At 37.2% G+C, this 21,281-nt stretch overlaps 1 protein-coding gene across 1 annotated transcript in view; it reads left to right on the forward strand.

The window, feature by feature from the left end:
• Window positions 1-21,281, forward strand: part of Grin3a (glutamate ionotropic receptor NMDA type subunit 3A) — a 205,454-nt gene that overhangs the window by 56,707 nt on the left and 127,466 nt on the right. The window contains exon 2 of the mRNA XM_048419746.3: window positions 4,791-5,395. Coding sequence (XP_048275703.2) covers window positions 4,791-5,395 — 605 coding nt within the window. The remainder of the gene's footprint in view (window positions 1-4,790; window positions 5,396-21,281) is intronic.

Below are 21,281 nucleotides of genomic sequence, written 5' to 3' on the forward strand. Positions count from 1 at the left end.
AAGTGATAGAGACATAACTTCTATATAGCTCACCCCAGCTTCTAAGCCCTAATACCACATAGCAGAAGAGAAGAGAAAATTTAGATAGCATAAGACAGCAGTGATATCACAAGCAAGGAGAGCTTGGGTGGGACCTCAGTGAGAACACCATAGACACTACTAAAAGGATACTACAGAATCCCACTAAAGGAACACAGCAGCATAATATACAGCCATTGTTATTCCAGAGCAAGAAAGATAATAACATTGTAGGAGAACGATCAGCAGAAGCAGACCTTTAATAAAATAAAATCAATAACTGATTGCTTATATTCTTACAGTAAACCATGTTGTGCCCATGCTGTGAGTCCCCCAGAGACCACTAGGAGTACAAGTTCATATGCAAAAGCAAACAGCCTTTATTGCAAGCTTGAGCTGGGCTCTCTGTCCACTCCAACACAGTAGCTGGATGAGGGAGAGCCCTGAGCTCAGCTGCAGTGGGGTTTTTAAGGAGTAACAGATGGGGGTGGGTAGGGGAATTCTGAATTCAGATGGGAGTTGAACTCCTGATTGGGCAGGAGTGAGACAACAGAAGTCTTGTCAAACAAGGATTGATGCTGTAAGGAAAATGACAACCTATACACAGGTTAATCAAGCTATTCTTAGTGTTCCGGAGCATCTAGTACTCTTTTTTGTTGTTGTTGTTGTTTTTTGTTGTTGTTTTTTGTTTTTGTCTCGATGCTGATTGGCCCCTCGCAGGGTATAGTCTGTGGCTTTTCCAGGTTATTGTAATGGTGAGGCTGAGCCTCTGTGTTGTTAGTTTGCAGCCTCTTATGGCAGCGTGAATTTTAAATTGGGCCTCTTCAGCCACTGTTTATGGTTGCCTATATAGTGATCATCTGCTTTCAGATACATCTCTTTGCTCTTCTCAAATTCAATTAGAGAATGCCGTACAACACAGGTGTCTACATCCTCCCACTTCTGCTGTCCTTTTCCTGGAATAGGCCTCCATAGCCAGCCTTCCTAGCCCTACCATACTCCATTGTTTGATTTATAGTCACCGCCAGGATTTAAAATGATATGAAATGCCTATCTTTCCAGCTACTTAGATGTTGTTCCTCTCTTACCCAGTGCATGTGGAGAGGGCACTTCTCACAGTAGAAAGTTACAATTAAAAAATAAATAAAAAGGAGAAAAAGTTAAAATTGCCTTTCTGAATTGGATGGGTGTTCAGTAAAGTATTCTGTGCCCTTGCTGACTAGGAGATGTGACTGATTTATTGGGAACATAAGCTCTTTGTCTATCGCCATTGCTGCAAATGTTGTTGGTATACCATGTTCCTTCACTCTTTGTTTTAAAAGATTATTTAATGCCAAAAATGATAGATTATGGCATTCAGTTTAATGAATCTCGAATTCTCACATATTCACATAATTGGTCTATTTTTAATAATTTGATATTATTCCTATACTAGTAGTAGGTAGACATCTATTTGTTTGCTTGCTTGTTTGTTTGTTTGAGATAGGGTTTCTTTGTGTAATTTTGACCATCCTGGAACTCACTCTATAGACCAGGTTGGCCTCAAATTCAGAGATTCACCTGCCTCTACCTTCTGAGTGCTGGGGTTAAGGAAATGTGCCATCACTGTCCAGCAAGAATTTATTTTTATATAGCAAAATTAGAAATTTAAGTTATACCATTTATCTAAATGTTTTGTTTTTCTCAACTCTTAATCTTGTATTTCTTTCCATTTTGCTTTATATTTCATGTATAATTTATTAACTCAATATATTTAATAGCTGTTCTTTGTGTATGTTAACTTTTGTTCTATTTACTTCTTAACCCTTTTTAGTAGGCTGTTTGTAAACTATTCTTGCCTTACAAAAATTGCATTTCCAGTATTCTAATGTAGGCTAAGGCAAGATCTTTCTATAGTTTTCTTTTTAAATTTTTCTTGATTTGGTTCAATATGTCTTTTTAACTTTTTGCTAATGATTTTAACAAAATTTGTGAGACTTGAAGTTGTTAATAACTTGAATCTGTGTGGACTGTATGTTGTGTGTTTGCATGGGTGCATGTGTGTGTGTGTGTGTGTGTGTGTGTGTGTGTGCATGAATGCATGTGTGTGTGCTTGTTCACATACAAGTGCATGGTGAGGGAAGGAAAGAATCACTTTAGCATCACAAGAAAAACTGTGAGATGCTACATGTGAAGCTACTAGATAAGTATCGCTAGATACTTCTAAACCATCACTTAATAAATATTTATTTGAAGAATTACATCCCTTAAGACTGTGAAAGAATTAACTTCAACATCTGGAGTTTCTCAGTAGAATTGATTATAGGAATAAACCTGATTAGATGGATTAATTATTATCTGGTGGTGAAAAAAATGGCCTCTTTAGTTAAATCCCATGTTACTTCTTCTTGCCAAATTCTTTATGTCTCCATCTAGTGCTAAATAATAAACTTGATCAGCTTATTTTATTCTCATTCTTGCTGTCATACAAACCTGTTCCTCACCGTTCCTCTAGTGAATTGCTCTGTGGGAAGTAATTAAACAAACCTTGGTTACAATTCAGGCAAAATGGTGGATCCTGAAAGAGTGGTGGACATGGTTTCCTCCTCAGTCTTTTGATTCTTAATCCCTCAGATCATGATCAAAGTACAGCAATCAGAGTGAACAAAAGAATAATTCCAGTTGACATACACCATCTTTGGCTCAATCTGCCAAAAGAGAGGTCTATGACACAATTTTAGTCTATTTTCTGATATAAGCTCTAGAGTGCATGCATGTAGTCGAGAGATGAACAACATAAGATGTGCATTATTTTATAGCTATGAGAAATAATCAAATAAAAACACATGGGACCACACCAAGAAAAGGAAAAGACAAATACCTTACAAATGCACATACATAAAAACAAATAAACAAAAACAATTCTAAAAAGTAAAAATAAAAAAAATAAAACAACAACAAAACCAGTTCTACAGTCAAAGAAATAGTTTATTCTGAGCCAAATATGGGTGTCACAAGCAGAGAACATGACAACTGGTAATTCTAAATGATGTGGGCCACAGTGGAAGACTTCATATAGGCTTTTATATGCACAAAACTACCTGCCTCAGCTTGATGTGCCTTACTTTGTTGACTCCCATGGAAAGCCTGCCCCTTTCTGAGGAGTGGATGGGGGATAGAAGGGAAGTCAGAGAGGGAATGAGGGAGAGGAGGGAAGGGAAACTGTGGTCAGTATGCAAAATAAATGAAAATTTTAATTTAAAAAATCGCACACAAAAAACTAATTTATACAGCAATAAATGCATTCAACAAATACTTTCTCTGCCACAATAGACAGGCAGGCTCCAGCAAAGCAAGGGATTCATTTCTATAAATTTCAGATGTTATCACATTTTATGTTTTAGGACTGATTCAGCCTAGACGCTTGCTAAGCTTAGAAGTTAGCCTAATACTCATGAGACTGTCAGGTCAAACACAGAAGTTAAGGTAAATGATTTTTTTTTAAATTTTAGATAGCCCGATAATTATAGTTTTAACCTACAAACTATTTTCTCTATAATCATATTGTTCAACCCAGCCAAGGTCAGTCTACAGAATCTTTAATATAGATTCAGCTTCAGCAGATTTTGATTAACAACAATCTAAAAGACGTTTTAGAAATCTAGATGAAGCACTTAGTTTGGGAAAATGAATATAAATGCAAACAATCCTATTTATAGGTGAAAAGAAAGTTTGCATAAAAATACTTGCCCTGGTTCAGGAAAATAATGAATTATTTAGTGTGGTTTGGTGTGTGTTGCAGAAAAAGAAACTATTGCAGACTAGGATTCTGGCACATTCTCACAGACAGTCCTATAGTTCCCAACTGGAAGATAGTTAATTCAATTTGATCGATATTTGTTTTGCAGCCAGCGTTTATAAAGCTTTTTTCTAGACTCAGGAAAGCGTTGTTAAAGGGTAAATGTGTCAAGTGTCTGCTGTTGGGAAGAATAAATGATAAATGTATTAACGTTGCAAGGCTACCCTTCAACTATGTAATTTACAATTTGTGACTGCTAAATTAATAAACTCTTCCTTAATTGTGCTGACAAGTTCCATGGGTAGATGAAATAATTATTTAAGTTTCACAAATACATTCAGTGGCACATTTTTGAGAGCAAGAGTTCAAGACCAAGGCACATAGAAATGTAATCAGGTCTTAATACTGGACCCATACACTTAACAATGATTTAAATCATTGTTTATAAAAATCATAAATAAATATTTTAGGTCTGTACCCTAAAATATTTTGTGTATTTTAGAAGATCCTTGCCCAAGGACCCAGAGACCTATTCATCTTCTCTATTTTCTTAGACAAGAATTGCACTGTGGAAGATGTCTATGATACTGGTTTCACAGAAAGCAAGGCAATTTCTTTCAATTATTTCTTCTGAATGGACAATCGAACAAATGAGTCATTAAACATGGTATAAGAAATATGATGCCTTAGGGGGACTAATTGTAAGGAAGAAAACCTCCATAGGAATCTATAACCGAATATATGATTACATCACTTCTCACATTTGCACCAAGAGCTATCTGCTCTCTGGTACTCTTGTACATCAAGAAATGGGATAAAGAGTTGATTGTTCAATAGAAAAAGAATATTGTTTTTTCTAATAGAATTTTATCTCAGGGGAAATATCACAGGGGAAAATAATAATAACTTTAGGCTCAGCGAAAAACAGAAGTACCCTGTTATGGTCTTTGGGCAATACTTTCTAATTCTTCTTTTTCATTATCTTTAAATACAGAATCCCCTGCACCTACAACTGAGTTTAGAAAATTCATTAAGTTCTGATGCTGATGTCACTGTCTCAATCCTGGCCATGAACAACTGGTACAATTTTAGCTTGTTGCTATGCCAGGAAGACTGGAATATCACCGAGTTCCTCCTCCTTACCGAGAAGAACTCCAAGTTCCACCTCGGATCTATCATCAACATCACTGCTAACCTGTCCTCCACCAAGGACCTCCTAAGTTTCCTGCAACTCCAACTGGAGAGCATTAAAAACAGCACACCCACCATGGTCATGTTTGGTTGCGACATGGAGAGCATCCGGCAGATTTTTGAAATTTCCACCCAGTTTGGTCTATCACCTCCTGAGCTCCACTGGGTTCTAGGAGACTCCCAGAATGTGGAGGAACTAAGGACAGAAGGCCTGCCTTTAGGGCTCATTGCTCATGGAAAAACAACACAGTCCATCTTTGAGTACTACGTTCAGGATGCCATGGAGTTGGTTGCAAGAGCTGTAGCCACAGCCACCATGATCCAGCCAGAACTCGCTCTCCTTCCCAGCACGATGAACTGCATGGATGTGAAAACCACAAATCTGACTTCTGGACAATATTTATCAAGGTAGGAGGCAAAGACTGGATTACATTCTCATCCAAGGAACTGGGATAGCAAGTAAAACTTTTCTATCTATCCACTGTGCAGAAATCTTGATTCTGGGTCACTTTATAGGCCAATAGTTCTTGGTTAGGGTCAATAGAAGAATGATATCTCATGATCTGTTATCTGTAATTTGATTCATAGTCTTTGTCCTATATTATAGAGGCAGCACTCCGCTCTGGCTATTTCTTCTTTCACTGTTGAGTTCATGACAGATTATTTAAAAGTCTTGAACCTCAGTGTTCTAAATAGTAAATTGGGATAACATAGGATGGCTTAATATAGTATACTAAATAGGCCATGAACTTGTATGAAAATAATTAACCCATGCTTAACTCATAGTAGATAAAATCAAGGAATATTTCTTCCCTTGTTTATTCTTTCCCACATCCGTAGACCTGAACAAATCTTTCTAATTACATACAAAGAAAAATTAGTTACATGAAACTGGACCTTTCTCTCTTAAAAGTGTTTAAAGCAGTTTAGACTCTGGTTAAAAGCAGAGACGTCAAAACCAGAGTCTTAGCTCTGCCTCTTGATTCCTGTATCACCTGATCTCCTTTCCTAGTCACTTAGGTTTTAGGTCTAGTTATAGAAAATAAATAGAAAAATCTAAAGTTATAAGCATAGGATCTGGTTACTTGTTAAATGTTTGTAATAGATAAAAAATAGAAAATGCAAGATGTGAGGATAGATTATTGGTGATATGCAGATAATATATAGATGATAGATAGATAGATAGATAGATAGATAGATAGATAGATAGATAGATAGATAGATAGACAGATAGGATTATTATATAGAAATAAGAATTCTATAAAGATGTTTATTATTTTATACATCATTACATGTTTGTATATTATAATTTGGTACCTTTATTGTTTAGTAGCTCACTTGATTCAAAAGATAGGATGGAAAACTCCACCTAAGATAAATGATAATCCATCATATAGAAATAGTCTTATAATTATTGAATAAAGGGGAATGTCCTTAAATGATAATTTTAGGCTTGATTTTTATCTAAAAAAAGATGATCTATGGTCAGAGTGGCCAAGTCAGAGAATGGGTGCTGTTTCAGAAGTGAATCATCCCAGTAGACTGAGATACAGTTTAAGGCAATACTCTTAAAGACGTGACATTTGAATATACAGAATATAAGGAAATTTTATAGTGTCTTACCTTAAGAAAACACAAATATTTGGTAAAAGACCAGAATGTCATCCTAATTTCACACACGATTGGGCTGAGCTCTTACGATACACAAGCAATCTGCCAACAGCCAAGTGTGACAAAAGTGAAGGAAAAGCACAGCCTAGTGTTGTCGACAAAGATGTAAAGTGGGTATGGGGCACACACCTCTATCTAATTGCAGCATGTGGGAGGCAGAGGCAGGAGGACCTTTGTGAGTTCAAAACCAGCCTGGGTTACACAGTGAGTTCCAGGTCAGCAAGGAAACACAGCAGGATCTTGTTTCAAAAGAAAAAAATTAAAGTAATTCAAATTAAATTTTAAAAATATATTAATGATAATATTGTATATTATATCATCCTAACTTTCCCTTTCCCATGTAGCATTTTAATCTACATAAGATCAAGCTTGCTGAGTATTTTTGCTGAGTATTTTACTTTGCAACATCCACACAGAGTTAACCCATTTGTACATAATACTGAGTTATACAACCCTAGTACATAACTGAGGCTCAAGGTTTTATTTAGGAAAGGAAAGCTTCTCCTTTCTCAACACCATGAACAGAGCTCCAATTTAAAATCCCGAACAGTATTTCTTAGGAGGACAGTCATAGTGGTAGACAGGAGAAACCACAGTTGAAAATCATATGGTATCATCTAGCATTCCCTCGTCTCATGTAAAACAAACACCGCAAGAAAAATATCTCTGTTTGGGTTCTAAAAACATTTAAGGAAAAAAAGTAAGAATATTTGTTGATTTGGGTTGTATATACCCCGGGCATTTATTTTATCAACGTCGAATGATCTTTCTGGCTTTCCAAGGTTTAATTTACAGTAAAATCCCATTTCTTAGGCTGGCAAGCTTACTCAATAGGTAAATCAGTATCCACCAAAACTAAGATTTGAGTTACACAGTAGAAGGAGAGAAGTGGTTCCTGGATATTGTCTTTTGACCTCCATACTTGCACGGTATCACATACATACACACTCACACGCTCACACACACTAAATGTAATTTAAAAAATTTAAAATCTTTCTCCACAAGGATCCTATGGCACTTTTATTACTGAATTCTACAGCAGTACTTAGCCTGCTCTATCCTGACTTGTCTGCTTTCTGAGGAGAATACAAATTCTATTAGGCGGAAACACTATTTTTCAGCCTAGTACAAAGCCTAGTGTCTAGCATGCTTAATAGATAGTTACTGAGATCTATTTAAAGATAAAGGAAACTTTCTATTGTATTTGTGTCATCCACTCATTCACTGTGAGGAAAATGGAGAGCTGGTGAGCAAAGACTTACTAAACTAAATGCACACTTGCGATTTGCCTATCTACGTGTGCTCTGCTTTTCTTCTTTCCTATTATTTCTTTCACTTTTGTCTCTGTGGTGAAAGAGTCTATCCTCATGACTGTTTCCACATATTTTATTCCACAAAGTTGGAAAGTTATAAGAGTGTGAGATTTGGCGCCCAGGGGCAGTTCACAATGCATAGGGGTCAGCGACAATATTTTCATCCCCGTTGGGGAGGTATGAGAAATAAGCTCAAAGTACTTCAGAAAATATGCCTAGGACATTTTTTTAAAACTCCCAGAGGAATACAGTCAAAGAAAAAAAATTCAAAGTATCAGGACAGGGTCAGGGACAGTGGGCAAATCCCCGGAAGGTGTCTTTATAATGAATAACTTTAAGGTTGCCTTAAGCCAGAAAACAGCTGCAGATTTTCCATCATCCTTATTTATTTTGTTTAACTCAGCCTTTTAGCAAGTTAGTTATTCTCAGCCCATAAGTCACATCTGCATACAGTAATTTTCTTAATTGTCCCTAAATTCTGTGAGGCTGACCCCACTCCCTCGCTGCATAATAAAAGCCAGGGGGATAATGGGCTGTGACTAGATGGTGCCAGAGTTATGCAAGCTTTCATTTCTCACACAGCCATTTTCGGTTTGGGCTGACAGAATTGTTAACATTTTAAAATGTTAATGAAATCGCCCCAAACATGGCATTTCCAGCACAGGCTTTTAGAGTAGGAAAATAATTTCTTGTGGCAGACTACACAGACATAATCACAGGTATAAGGGATTTAATTCTTCTCAGTTGCCCATAGCCAGAGCAAATGTCTATCATGACTCCAGGTAGACAAAAGCGCTAGAGGACCAAGGTCATTATGTTATCTTTAACAATGTATTAGAAAGTTGTTTTACTAAATGTTAATTGTTTGGGGCAGCTGTAGATGGCACATTATTTTGACAATGCCTCCATGAATGCACGTCTGTGTGTTTCGAACCAATCAATGACTATTTCTTCAACTAGGCAGAAGTAGATATAATGAATACTTGAGTTTCTCATTTTAGAACTGACAGCATAATACATAAAGGGAAACTATAAAATTCTTGGATACGTGCTTTTTTCCTCAGGAGAAAAAAGGGTCTGTCCTTTAACTCTCGATCTTCTTCTCTTGGGTATTCCATGCGCTGGGATCACAGGACTGCATCTCTATGCCTAGATGGATATGCACTTTTTCAAATACACAAAAAATGAAATTCGTCAACATTCTCAGAGATTTGGTGGCATGTTTTAATAAATGAATCAAAGTTTTTATATTTGGTGTAGATGGAACTTTCTCTGGGCAGCCAACCAGCTCCCAAATAAAGACACAGAAACTTATTATTAATATGAATGCTCCTCTCTAGCTTAGGCTTGCCCCATTAGCTCTCTTAATTTAACCTGTTTCAGTTCATCTACATTTTGCCTTCAGGTTTTTTGCCTTTCTTTCATTCTGCATGTCCTACTTTCTTGCTTCCCCAGTGTCTGGCTGACTGGCCCCTGTCATCTTCCTGGCATCTCTTTTCCTTTCTTCTCTTGAGCCTAAATTCTTCCTCCTACTTACTCTCCCTACCTGGAAGTCCCATCTATACTTTCCCCCTTACTATTGGCTATTAAGTTTTTTATTAGACCATTAAGGTAGGTACCTTAGGCAGGCAAGGTAAAATAGCAAAACATTTTTACATAGTTAGACAAATGTTCTGCAATATAAACAAATCCAACACATCTTTACATAATTAAACAAACATTTCACAACATAAATGCAGCACATCTTTACATAGCTAAACAAATGTGATACATCTTTGAATTAATTAAACAAATATTCTACAACATTTCCTCTTTTTTGTCTAAATAAAAGAAAGGCTTTAGCCTTAACATAGTAAGACTACATACAATAAGAACAATTATCATGTAAGAATTAAATTTACAATATCTAGTCCACTTGGCAAATTCAGAGAAAATGTTTCACTGTCTATCCTATAATAGTGGGTCCAAAGTTATGTACCTGGTTCACTTTCTATTTAAACTTGTATTACCAACCCAAAAGTATCTTTTTAGACCTCAAAACATTTTCTCAAATGATTTAAGCATTTATGTTTCTTGGCCTTATAAACTTTACATCTCTTATGTAAATTCTTTTTCTGAATTTGGTAACAAGGAAAACTATAGCTACCTTGTTTTCAACTCCATCAGAGACCTAAGAAGGATATAATATTACCTGAGTAAACAGGAAATACAGAGCAAACAGCTTCCCAAACTATACACATGTGGCCACGGCAAAGACATATGGCTGCCTGGACAGTCACCCAAGGTTCCTCTACAACTTTAAGGCATCCATCTTTGACCTACAGGCCTAGAATATCTGACAGACTTCTGTGAAGCAGGACTTTTGAAGAACTATCCTAACTTGTGTTGGCAAAGTTTGGCAGTTGCTTTCCTTTGTGTCCTGCTTGCCCAGATTGTATAATATGCTGTCAGCATCAAAGCAAAGACAGTTTCTTGCCAAAATGGCTCACTTTGCCACAGTGAAAGCAAAGGTTCTTCAATGTCCATTATTCTTCTATAAGTAGATTGGTGCTGCAAGGAGCAGACATGTCTCATTGTCATGAAAAGCTTTAGGATAATCGTGAAGGCCCAGAAATATGAACTTATTTATATTTTGACCTGTTGTAGGAGGCCACTTGTTTTATTCCTGGCTGCTCAGACCCAAAATAGTCACTGTATTAATTAAATCACTGCTTGGCACATTAGCTCTAGCTCTTTATTGGCTAAATCTTACATCATAATTTAACACATTTCTATTAATCTGTATATTACCACGTGGCTGTGGCTTACTAGGTAAAGTTCCATCTGGTGTCTGTCTCTGGTGGGGCTACATGGCACTTCTCCTTGACTCTGCTTTCTTTCTCCAAGCATTCAGTTTAATTTGCCCCACATAACTCTGTTCAGCTCTGCTCTGCTATAGGCTCAAAGAAGTTTCTTTATTAACCAATGATATTCACAGCATACAGAGGAGAATCCCACAGCACCTCCTTTTTTTCTGTTTAAATACAAAGGAAGGTGGACCTGGAGGGAGGGGGGACGAGCTTGAACTTTCCACAGGGCTGGAAACCCTGACTGCCCTTGGGGACAGGGAGGGAGGAGGAGAGGGGGGGGAGTGGGAGGGTGTTGGGAGGGGGGGCGTAAATGGAAACTTTTATGGTTTGATGAAGTTACTTTCAAAAAAAAAGGAGAAAAAAATACAAAGGAAGGTTTTTAACTTTAACATAGCAAAATTACATATACCAAAACTGGTGTCAAGTAAGAATTGCAGTTACAACATTTATGTCTACTTTATCTGTTATCATAACTAGGGAAAATATAATTATAACTATATATTCTCCATTAATATGTGTGTCACCATGAGGCTTTGGCTTACTGGGTAAAGTTCCAAAATCTGTCTCCAGCAGGGCAACATAACTTCTCCTGACTCCACCTTCTTTCTCCCAGTATTCAGTTTAGTTTTCCCCACCTAGCTAAGTTCTGCCTTGCTATAGGCCAAAGCAGTTTCTTTATTCATCAACCAATAAAAACAACTCATAGACTGAAGGACCTCCCACATTATTTCCCCTTTTCTGTTTAAATATAAAGAAAGGTTTTAACATTAACATAGTAAAATTACATATAACAAAACAGGCATCAAACAGTAATTCTAGTTACAATATTTTTATCTAATTTATCTTTTATCATAACTCAGGAAAACTGTAACTATCACTATCTATTCATCAACTCTATCAAAGACTCCAGAAAGATATGATACTACCTAACTAAACAGGAAGTACACTGTAATCAACTTCCAAAACTCTAGAATTGACAGAGACATCTCATTGTCTATACAGTCATTTAAAGTTCTTCTGTACCATTGGGGCATTCATCTTCAGGCCCATAGTATCCAGCAGACTTTTCCATGAAGCAGGTAATTTCAAAGTTCTTCCTATATTGGCAGTTTGTCAGTCACTTTTTTCTGTGTCCTGCAGAATGTTTGACAGACTCTTTCATGAAATCGGAACCCATAAGGATTGTCCCACCTTTAGGCAAGTTCAGCAATTATTTCTTTGTGGGTCCTGAATGTCCACTTCATACATCATAGCATCAAGCAGACTAGGCAAAAGCAGTTTCTTGCCCTAATGTCTAGCAAACTCCATAAAGAGTCTCTTCAATATCCATCTTCCTCTTGAAGTAATTGTTGCTGCCAGGAGCAGATATGTTTCACTGTCGTGAAAAGTGAAAAGTTTTAAGTTTTTGTTGTTGTTGTTGTTGTTTGTCTGTTTGTTTTTGTGGTACTGTCTCACTGTCATGAAAAGATTTAGAATAATTGTGAAAGCCCAAAAATATGAGCTTATTTCCATGTTGACCAAAAGTCAGAGAATTGGAACTTTCCTCTATTCCTTCAAAGTTATTGTGTTTCTACCTCAAACAAAAGACCCACCTAGATTTAGAACAGAGAGTTCTGCTCTCTCAAGGTTATTTTCAACAGGTGTGGCTAATATCCAGGCCTTATATTTCAGGAATAGAGAAGTAAATATGTTTCAAATTCAAACAAAAGTCTAAGGCTCTAAGTTCCAGTTTCTTTATGGAGATAACATTGGATTCCACCCAAAAAGTGGTTTGCCAACAGAATGTTTTGGTCTAGGGTGTCAGCATGACTTCTTTTGTTCTAGCAACAGAATGTTTAACTGTGGTTGTAGCCTGCTATCTTCAATTGGTATGTTCATTTCTTTGTATTATGTTATTGCAGGTTTTTGTCTTACTCCTACCTTTTGTAGTCAGGGGTATTTTAAGGAGTTGAAAATTAAATGCAAGTGAATTTCAGTACTCACTAGAATTCCCTCCTGATATTCTTCTATATGCTTCTCTATTTTATTATTTTATTTTGAATCTTCATATTCTTTACTAATATTTTCTAAATCCCCATGTGTCTATCCTGGCAAGAGGTATTTTTGTTGAGGCTGATCCCTGACAGATATTAAACATCTTAAATGCTACATTCTGTAGATCTCTGAAGCATTTGAAGATTACCTATCTAGAATATAACTGTGTAATATTGAAAACATACCTAACATGACTACAAGTTTGGTTGTTAGACAATTACTAACCTGAATTTCTTAATTATCCTAAACAGTTTATAATAATGGTTTTCAATGACTAGAACTTATTATTACACTTCAAATGAGGTACAATAACTTAAACAAGAATAGAAACATATATGTAGTATAACAAAGAAAACCTTAAATTTGTACCAATATATAAAAATCCATATCAATGTAAAATATTTGTGGTAAATAGTTGTGTTTTTTATCCTATATTCCTATATCTCCACTAAATGATCACAAACATCCACAACCCATTGAATGACCAAAAACCACCTACCCCACTACTGGGAATGTGGGTATTGCATTCTCTAGACTGCTTCTTATTGTCTGGGGGGTGACAGCATCCCAGGGGATTTAGAGAAAAATAAGGTAATAGTCAAGACCTAAGAAAACTAACTATAACATTTGTTGTCCAGTGTCTGTATAATGGAAAAATGCAAGACTTACCTGAAGTCCTGACTAGAATAGTCTTTGAGGCTGGACCATCTCAGTTAATTGCCTTGAAGTTGTTCTGAATGCAGAACTCTGAGGAAACTAAACCACAAGCACTCTGAAAGGCTGGACCACCTGGACCACCCATTTTTATTTTTTTCTGACCCTCTTGCTCTAAAACACATAAACTTTTAAAGGTAACATATATATCTGCATTAACACAAGCATAAATCGTGCATTGTACACAAGCCAGCCCAAGATGGTTTTTGTTTTATGTTTGAGCAGGTAAAAGATGACTATCAACTTCATAACTTTGTTTGTGCTGTATAACCAAATCTCTACCCATGCCATACGGAAGGATAGCACATAATAATAAGTCATGAGAACTCTGTAGCCAACAAGATTTCTCATGTCTCATCCATTCTCAGAGCTGTTCCCAGGCCAAAGGATCAGCATATATGCCACCTGTCTTGTAGTTTTCATTGGTTCATTTTTTTATGTCTGTAGTCAAGGTTTTCAGGGGGTCTCCCCCAATCAAATTTGATCTCTATTAATTTTGAAGCAATCCACAGCCTTTCATTTCCTGTGGAAACAAAAGCATAGCCACTCCTCCAAAGCAATTCATTTCCTGAATTCCATTTTAAAGTTAAAGACATCTCTAAGGTATCTAGGATCATTTAATTCAGCCGTCCCCCTTACAGTCCTATGTCTCTCAGCAGCTGCAATTCACTCATCAGAACTCAGAAAAATTCAAAATCAACAAAGCACCATAGAGGACCCAGACTCCCTGTGTGTTTCCCATCTTTATGTGGTTTGTTCATTTTATGTTACCTTATTCTTTCTTCAAAGGCTACTTAATGATTTTAAATGATTTATTTTTACTATCTATACCGATTTCTTTTTCTTTCTTAAGCACCTATACACACTGTAAGCCATTTAAAGGTGTTTTTCAGTCTGGACCTGTTTTAATATGCACCTCTAATATTGTCTGCCCATATGAGCCAAACCTTAAACTGCTAAGGTGAAACTAGGCCCTATCCCCTGAGGCTCTGGTGGTTGGCTCACCCCCTTCCTAGGTCTATGAGAACCAAGTCTTAAGCCTATGGGCCTAGTCAAGAGCTTCATTTAACTGGGAGCTTACTCTCCCTGCCTGGAAGTCCAGCCTATACCTCTGCCCTCATTATTGGCTGCTTAGTTTTTGATTATACCAATCAGGTGCCTTAGGCAGACAAGATTAAACAGCAACACATATTTACACAGTTAAATAAATATTCTGCAACATAAACAAATACAACACATTTTACATAGTTAAACAAATGCAACACATCTTTGCATAGTTAAACAAATATTCCACAACAATTTGGTACTAGTTCACAATCATAGGAAATTGAATATGTGAATTTCTTAAGGTCTAGAGAAGAAATGTAACATAGTTGGAGGATTAATTGCACAGGAAGAGGCCTGAGCTGTTTCTAGAAAAATACTCCCAGCATACCACATATGGCTTTTATGCCAGGCTAAGGAGTTTGCATTTCATGTACCTAATGGATGTTGGCAGAAACAGAACATTAGCCTAGACTTGTTTATAAAACCACATTTCTGTAGCAAATTTGCAGAATAAAGCAAAACAATATAAAAGCCTTGAAAAAATTTTAAACAGTCAGGATACAAGATGTTATTACATTTCCACCTTTGTGGACTCAGACGAAAGCGAAAGTTGATTTTACCTGCTGTTTCTGGGATTCTGATGCCTCATGCTTGTCTGTAGGCCCTGAGTGTGAATGAATCCGTTGTCTAGGAAAGAGGTCATTGATTTAAAATGGTCCAGTCAAAGGAAATTATCCTTTAAAAATCCAAAAGCCTAGACATAGACACCTTCGTCTCCCTGACTATGATTTTTTTTTTAACTTTCTAGTTAATCAGTCACAGAAATGCTGGTTATTTTAGTGTGTTTTGTTGTTGTTTGCTTATTTATTTGACTGAAGATTGAACTTTGGGTCTCACACATGCTGGATAAGCACTTTACCACTGAACTACATTTCCAGAGCTGTTTCTGGCTGTCTGGCTGCCTTGCTGTTTGTTTAAACTTTTTAGTTTTAGATAGGATCTTGTTCAGTTGACTCATCTAGCCTAAACTTGTTCTGTATCCCAGAACGACTTTGAACTTGTGATTCTCCTACTTCAGCCTCTCAAGTACTCGGAATCACAGGCCTATGTTCCACCAGGTCCCGCTTTAAGTCACTGAGTAGAATGAATAATCTCTTCTTTGAACAGCTTCTGCATTTCATTTCGGTATTCTGCAAGAATTGTGTCAACTGGATAAAGTCCTGTGTGCACCCATACAGTTGGCTAAACTGCTGACATTGGGCTCTGCCCACGGATGGAGCCACAGAGCATAGGACTCAGCTTTCAGAAAACTCCCGATCCTTTTCTCTTGTCTTCTCAGCAGGAGAGAACACAGGCATCTGCTCAATTTTATCCATTTTCCTTAACCTGGCTGTTCAATTATCAGTATCTTTGAGCCACTTACTACTGTTTCCACTGCCGTGTATCCTCTGACATCTGCTGCCATTCTTATACTCTCTCCTTAGTTGCTGTGATTCAACATGCTGAAGACCGTTTTCCTTCCTGTGTTTCTCTTTATGTTTACATGGCCAGTCAATGTTGAGATTCACCAGCTTCCTTTAATAGTAATTCTTTAATCATTGATTCTGCACATTTTACTAAGAATCTATTATATGCCAGCTATGAAAGGTTACTAGAAAATTCTAGGGGAAAATGTTAACGTACATGTTACACACAAAAATAAATCTCTTTAAAATGATGATGCTCCCATGTCTGTGTTTATTCCTGAACACTAGAAAATTAAAAAGAAACTTGGGGTTTCTTGATATTCATGATCTAATTCTAATTTTGGATATTTCTATCTATTAGCACTATTATGCAATAGCATTTCAAGCTAATCAAAGGTATGTAAACTGTATAACCTTTAAATTTATTGTTAAACCACTTTACCTTACCTGCATTCTAGGGCACTTTCAGGATTAATATAAATCTTCCTTAATTAGGATTTTATGACTTCGTAGTTTAGATTTTCAGTCATAGGCTATTTAGAATCAAGAGGCAAAAATTGCCTATGGTGAATAATCTTCTAAGTACCTACACCCAGATGGCTGGTTAGCATGCACGTTGCTACACGAACTTTAAGAGAAATACAGCTGCACTGAACATGGAAGCCCCCGGCTAGATGCTATTGCTCGGCACCAACTCTCTAGTGCCCCCAGGAAAACACATTGCTTGTGGGTGACCTTTTCTGTCTAGCTGTGACCCTCTTAGCTTAACTTTCTCTGCTGGAACACTTGGGGAGTTGATGCTTACAGAAGAAGATGCATGCTGTGGAGTTTTATATGTGTCTTTTAGGAGCCCTTGTCACTGGACCAGTTAGCTGAACCCCTATGGCCATTTTTCTCCTTCTGGGTCACTTAAAGAACGACATGAGTTAAATCTAAAATTTGTTGTTCTAAATCATGAGGACCTCAGATAAGGAACACTGGAAAACGCACCTTACCTTGGGACCTTTTTTTGATGAATGTAGGAGGATTCAGGGTCCAGCAGGTTTTAAACTGGAGAATCTCTCTGCATTAGGGGAACTTCCAAGTTGTTGTTTGCCTGGAAGGGAATTGCATTCTTTGTTCACATTTTCACGTCATATGCTTCTCTTATAAAATTTGGAGATAGACCAAAACCTCTGAATCTGTTGAGAGCAATGTTACAACTCTCCTCTGAATTCTAGATCTCTCTCAGGACTGCTCCCGTCTCTACACTCTGGAACATTTCAGAGGGATGTCTGGCTGGACAATATTCTAGTGTTCCATTTCCAGAACCATGCCTCAGCAATACAGGAAGCGAAATCAGCACCATCACTAGTATTCACGACAGAGCTAAAGAACCAGCATGTAAGTTAGGGCAATGCACAAAACAACCAGGGACAGTCAACAGGGGCTCACAAACCACAAATATGAAGAGCCAACGTTCACAACAAATCCCAGGAAATAAAGAAAACGACCAGGATGTGAAACAAATCTCTTCTGTGTAGTACATGGGAGAAAAACAAAACAAAACCCACCAGGAAGGGTGCCTGCTTGCCCCTTACAGCACATCAAAGCAAGGAAAAGATGGTGCCTTAGCCATGGGTCAGGTTTCTAGCTGCAGCCTCCTCTTCCCACACACCAAAAGTACTGCGCAAAATGTATTGCATTATGACTCATATTTTTAAGTAATTTTCTCCTCCCCTGGGAAAATTCAAGAATGTCAGCAACTCTCTTTCCGCTATGAATTTTTACTTATAGCTAAATATTTCAAGGATTGACCAAACACAGACTCAGATGATTTATACATGAGTGTATATATTTATTCTTAAATCTATATTATCCATTTACTGATGGAAGTGTTTTTTAAAACATGAACCTGTATGTTGTTTTAAAATACAACAATATCAATGATTACACAATATCAGCACCCGGTGCTCAGAGCTCCTATTGAGTTCCTTATCATCAGAGAGCTTCCCTATTAAACTAATTTCTATTTTTGTATCTTATCCATTATTCAGAAGGAAACATATTAGAATCTTAATGTTTTGAACACTCTATAAACTAAAAGTGCAAAAGCTTCCTGGCTGAGAGAGCCCATTCTTTTGGCCAAGCAGTGAATGTTTTAGGGTACTTGTCTGTTCTGAGAAGATATATATTTAATAGCATTTGCCACACAGATATTTTGGAGAAGCTCCCCTGGCCAAACACTGAAGTTTCCCAGGATTCAAACTGACTCTTTGTGACAGATGACTGTGGATCTCTTCAGCTTGATGACCTGTGTGATGAAGCTGACCTGCAAAGGCAGGGTTCATTTGTTCCTAATGGCAATGTTATGACACTACCGCCTTTTCCATGTAAAACATGTCGAAACCCGTGCTTCCAGGGATCTTGCTGTCTAAGAAGTCAAAGATGAGGTTAATCAACTGACACTTCAAGAATACTTACACTTCAAGCTACAAGAAGGACTAGGGATACAAAGAGTTCCTTTGCATAGAGGTTAATGTGAATAACATAGAAACAACATAGAGTTGATGTCTAACTCGGAGACTTGTCTCATAGATGGAGAACTGAAATCAAAGCAACACACTCTGATGGGGTTGGTAATAGGTGCATTCAACAAAAGCGAAATGTGTTTTCAGGTTAGCTCTCTGAATAAAAATGTTTAAACTCTTATTAATATACAAGGAAGAAGATACAGGGGTCTACATCTGTAAAAACAGGCCACAAATGCCAGCCGAGCAAGAAACAGACACATGAATGGAGAAAGTCCTCCAGGTATGCAAGAGCAGGGTAAAATAATGAAAGAGAGCTTTAAAAAGTAAAGGGAATAAAGGCCATAAAGAGCTGGATTTCACAGAGTACTAGTTTTCAGGGAACTGAAGAAGCAGTAATAAACCAAGTGAAATGGTTCAGTAGATAAAGGTACTTGCCACTAGGGATGACAGCCTCCATGTTCTTACTGTGGTGCACCCAAAGCCCACATGGCGATTTACATGCAAAAAAAATAATATAAATGAAAAACAGTTTTGATTAAAGAACTAGTATGTCTGGGACTGAATAAAAACAGACCAAGAAACAAATACTCATGTTGAGTGTGGAAGAATAAATAAACTGACAAGTGAGTCCAAGAAATTTAACTAGAACTATGGTTAATAGTTCTAGTTATGGTTATGGTACTGGTACATGGAGAGTTTGCAAAGATGACACCAGTAACAATAGGGTTAAAGATTTATAACCAGTGCTAGGCATAGTGGAGTGTGCCTGTAAGTCCAGCACTTAGACTCGGAGAAGGATTGGAAGTTCAAGGTCACCCAGAGTCACACAGGGAATTCAAGGCTAGCTTGGGCTACAGGAAACTTTGTCTCCGGAAAAGAAAGAAAAGGAAGAAAAAAAATATACTGTAACTAAGCAAAGACAAAAGGTCAAAATTAATCCTCACAGGCAAGGTTATTAATAGAGCTTTATAGAGGAGGAACAGATCTCCCATTTATCAGGGGAAAAATATTAATTTAATGAGATGATCATGAGGGGGGAAAGTCAGCTCATTTGTCAAGGTATGAGAGAATGAGGATGCGGATTTTGTTAATGAACTAAGAAGTATCCCAAGGGGAAAATGAATGCTACGGCTTCGTAGAGAAGATAGATGTCCCCATGCATAGATATGATGAGTGGACTACCATAGCGGCAGAAAGGGTGCAAAGAAACTAGAGCAGCGCTGAAGAAATGAAAAACAAGTGGGAACCCTCGAAGAGTTCATGAGCAAAGGAAGAACAGGCTGAAAGCAAGCAGGCGCCCTGTGAATAGCTGGGTAGGAAAGAAGACAGGCAAGGATGGAGAAGCTGGTAGGCAGCACGGTGAAAACTGGAAACAACTGGATGTGGACACAACTTTAAAAAAAAAAAGATTTATTTATTTATTATGTATACAACATTCCTTCCATGTATCCCTGCACGCCAGAAGAGGGCACCAGTTCTCATTACAGATGGTTGTGAGCCACCATGTGGATGCTGGGAATTGAACTCAGGACCTCTGGAAGAGCAATCAGTGCTCTTAACCTCTAAGCCATCTCTCCAGCCCAGACACAACTATTTAAAAGGCCAGGAAAAATACCACAACTTTTTCATACACATATTTTTAAAACGCTATATGCCAAACCAAACAAAAAAATAATTATTTCTTGTTTTTGTTTTGAAAATTCATAAAATATGTTCTCATCACAATTCCCCTTCTCCCATCCCCTTCCAGATCCTCCCCACCTCCTCACCCTTTTAAGTTCATGCCTTCTTTTCCTTTCTCCTTAAAATAAACAAGCACATTAAGAAAAAAACAGAATTTAAAAATAAATGAATAAAACTGAAAAAACACAAGAAACACAGACCCAAAATCAGCCATAAAAACACAAAATCGGAAGCCACAAAATACAAGCAGAAGATTAGTAAAGTTTAAAAAGATACCCAAACAAAGCAATATGAGCCAAAAAAATAGGCAAGCTACAGTCCATATAACTATGGAGGTGGATTTCATATTATATATATATATATATATATATATATATATATATATATATAGAGAGAGAGAGAGAGAGAGAGAGAGAGAGAGAGAGAGAGAGAGAGAGAGAGAGAGACTACGGGAGCAATGGACTCTGAGAAAGGGGAGGATCTCCCCAGAAAGGCAAGATAAAATACATAATTCTGGAGATGAGGGGCAGACTGGAGCAGAAGGATTAAGCAGGGAGGGGAGAGAAGAGGATGGTAAAGAAAAGAACACAGAGAAGAACAGCTGATACTAAGGGCCTTATGGGGGAATCATAGAGACCTGCTACAGTAGAAGCTTTTTATTTAAAGAAATGGGGGGCATATATGAAATAGATCTGAATAGAGTCACTAAATAACAGGGAAAACAATGCCCAACAGGATATCTGTCACCACCAAGTGAAAGTTCCAGCCTAGGATTGCTTTACATCTAATTGAATTGTTGACCATTGTTGATTCTTTGGGGTCCCATGAAATCAATTAACAATTCAGGCTATTGCCAATGTTATTTGTTGATTGCTTTTCACAAACTAATGGTAAAGCCCTATGCTGAAATGTATATAAATATATATATGCATTCATTTAGTTATATTGTTACTTATTTGTTTTATTATTAAATTATATTCACTCAATATTAAATATATAATAAA

This window comes from Myodes glareolus, chromosome 16, assembly GCF_982192425.1.
Source record: "Myodes glareolus chromosome 16, mMyoGla1.1, whole genome shotgun sequence".
NCBI lineage: Eukaryota > Metazoa > Chordata > Mammalia > Rodentia > Cricetidae > Myodes > Myodes glareolus.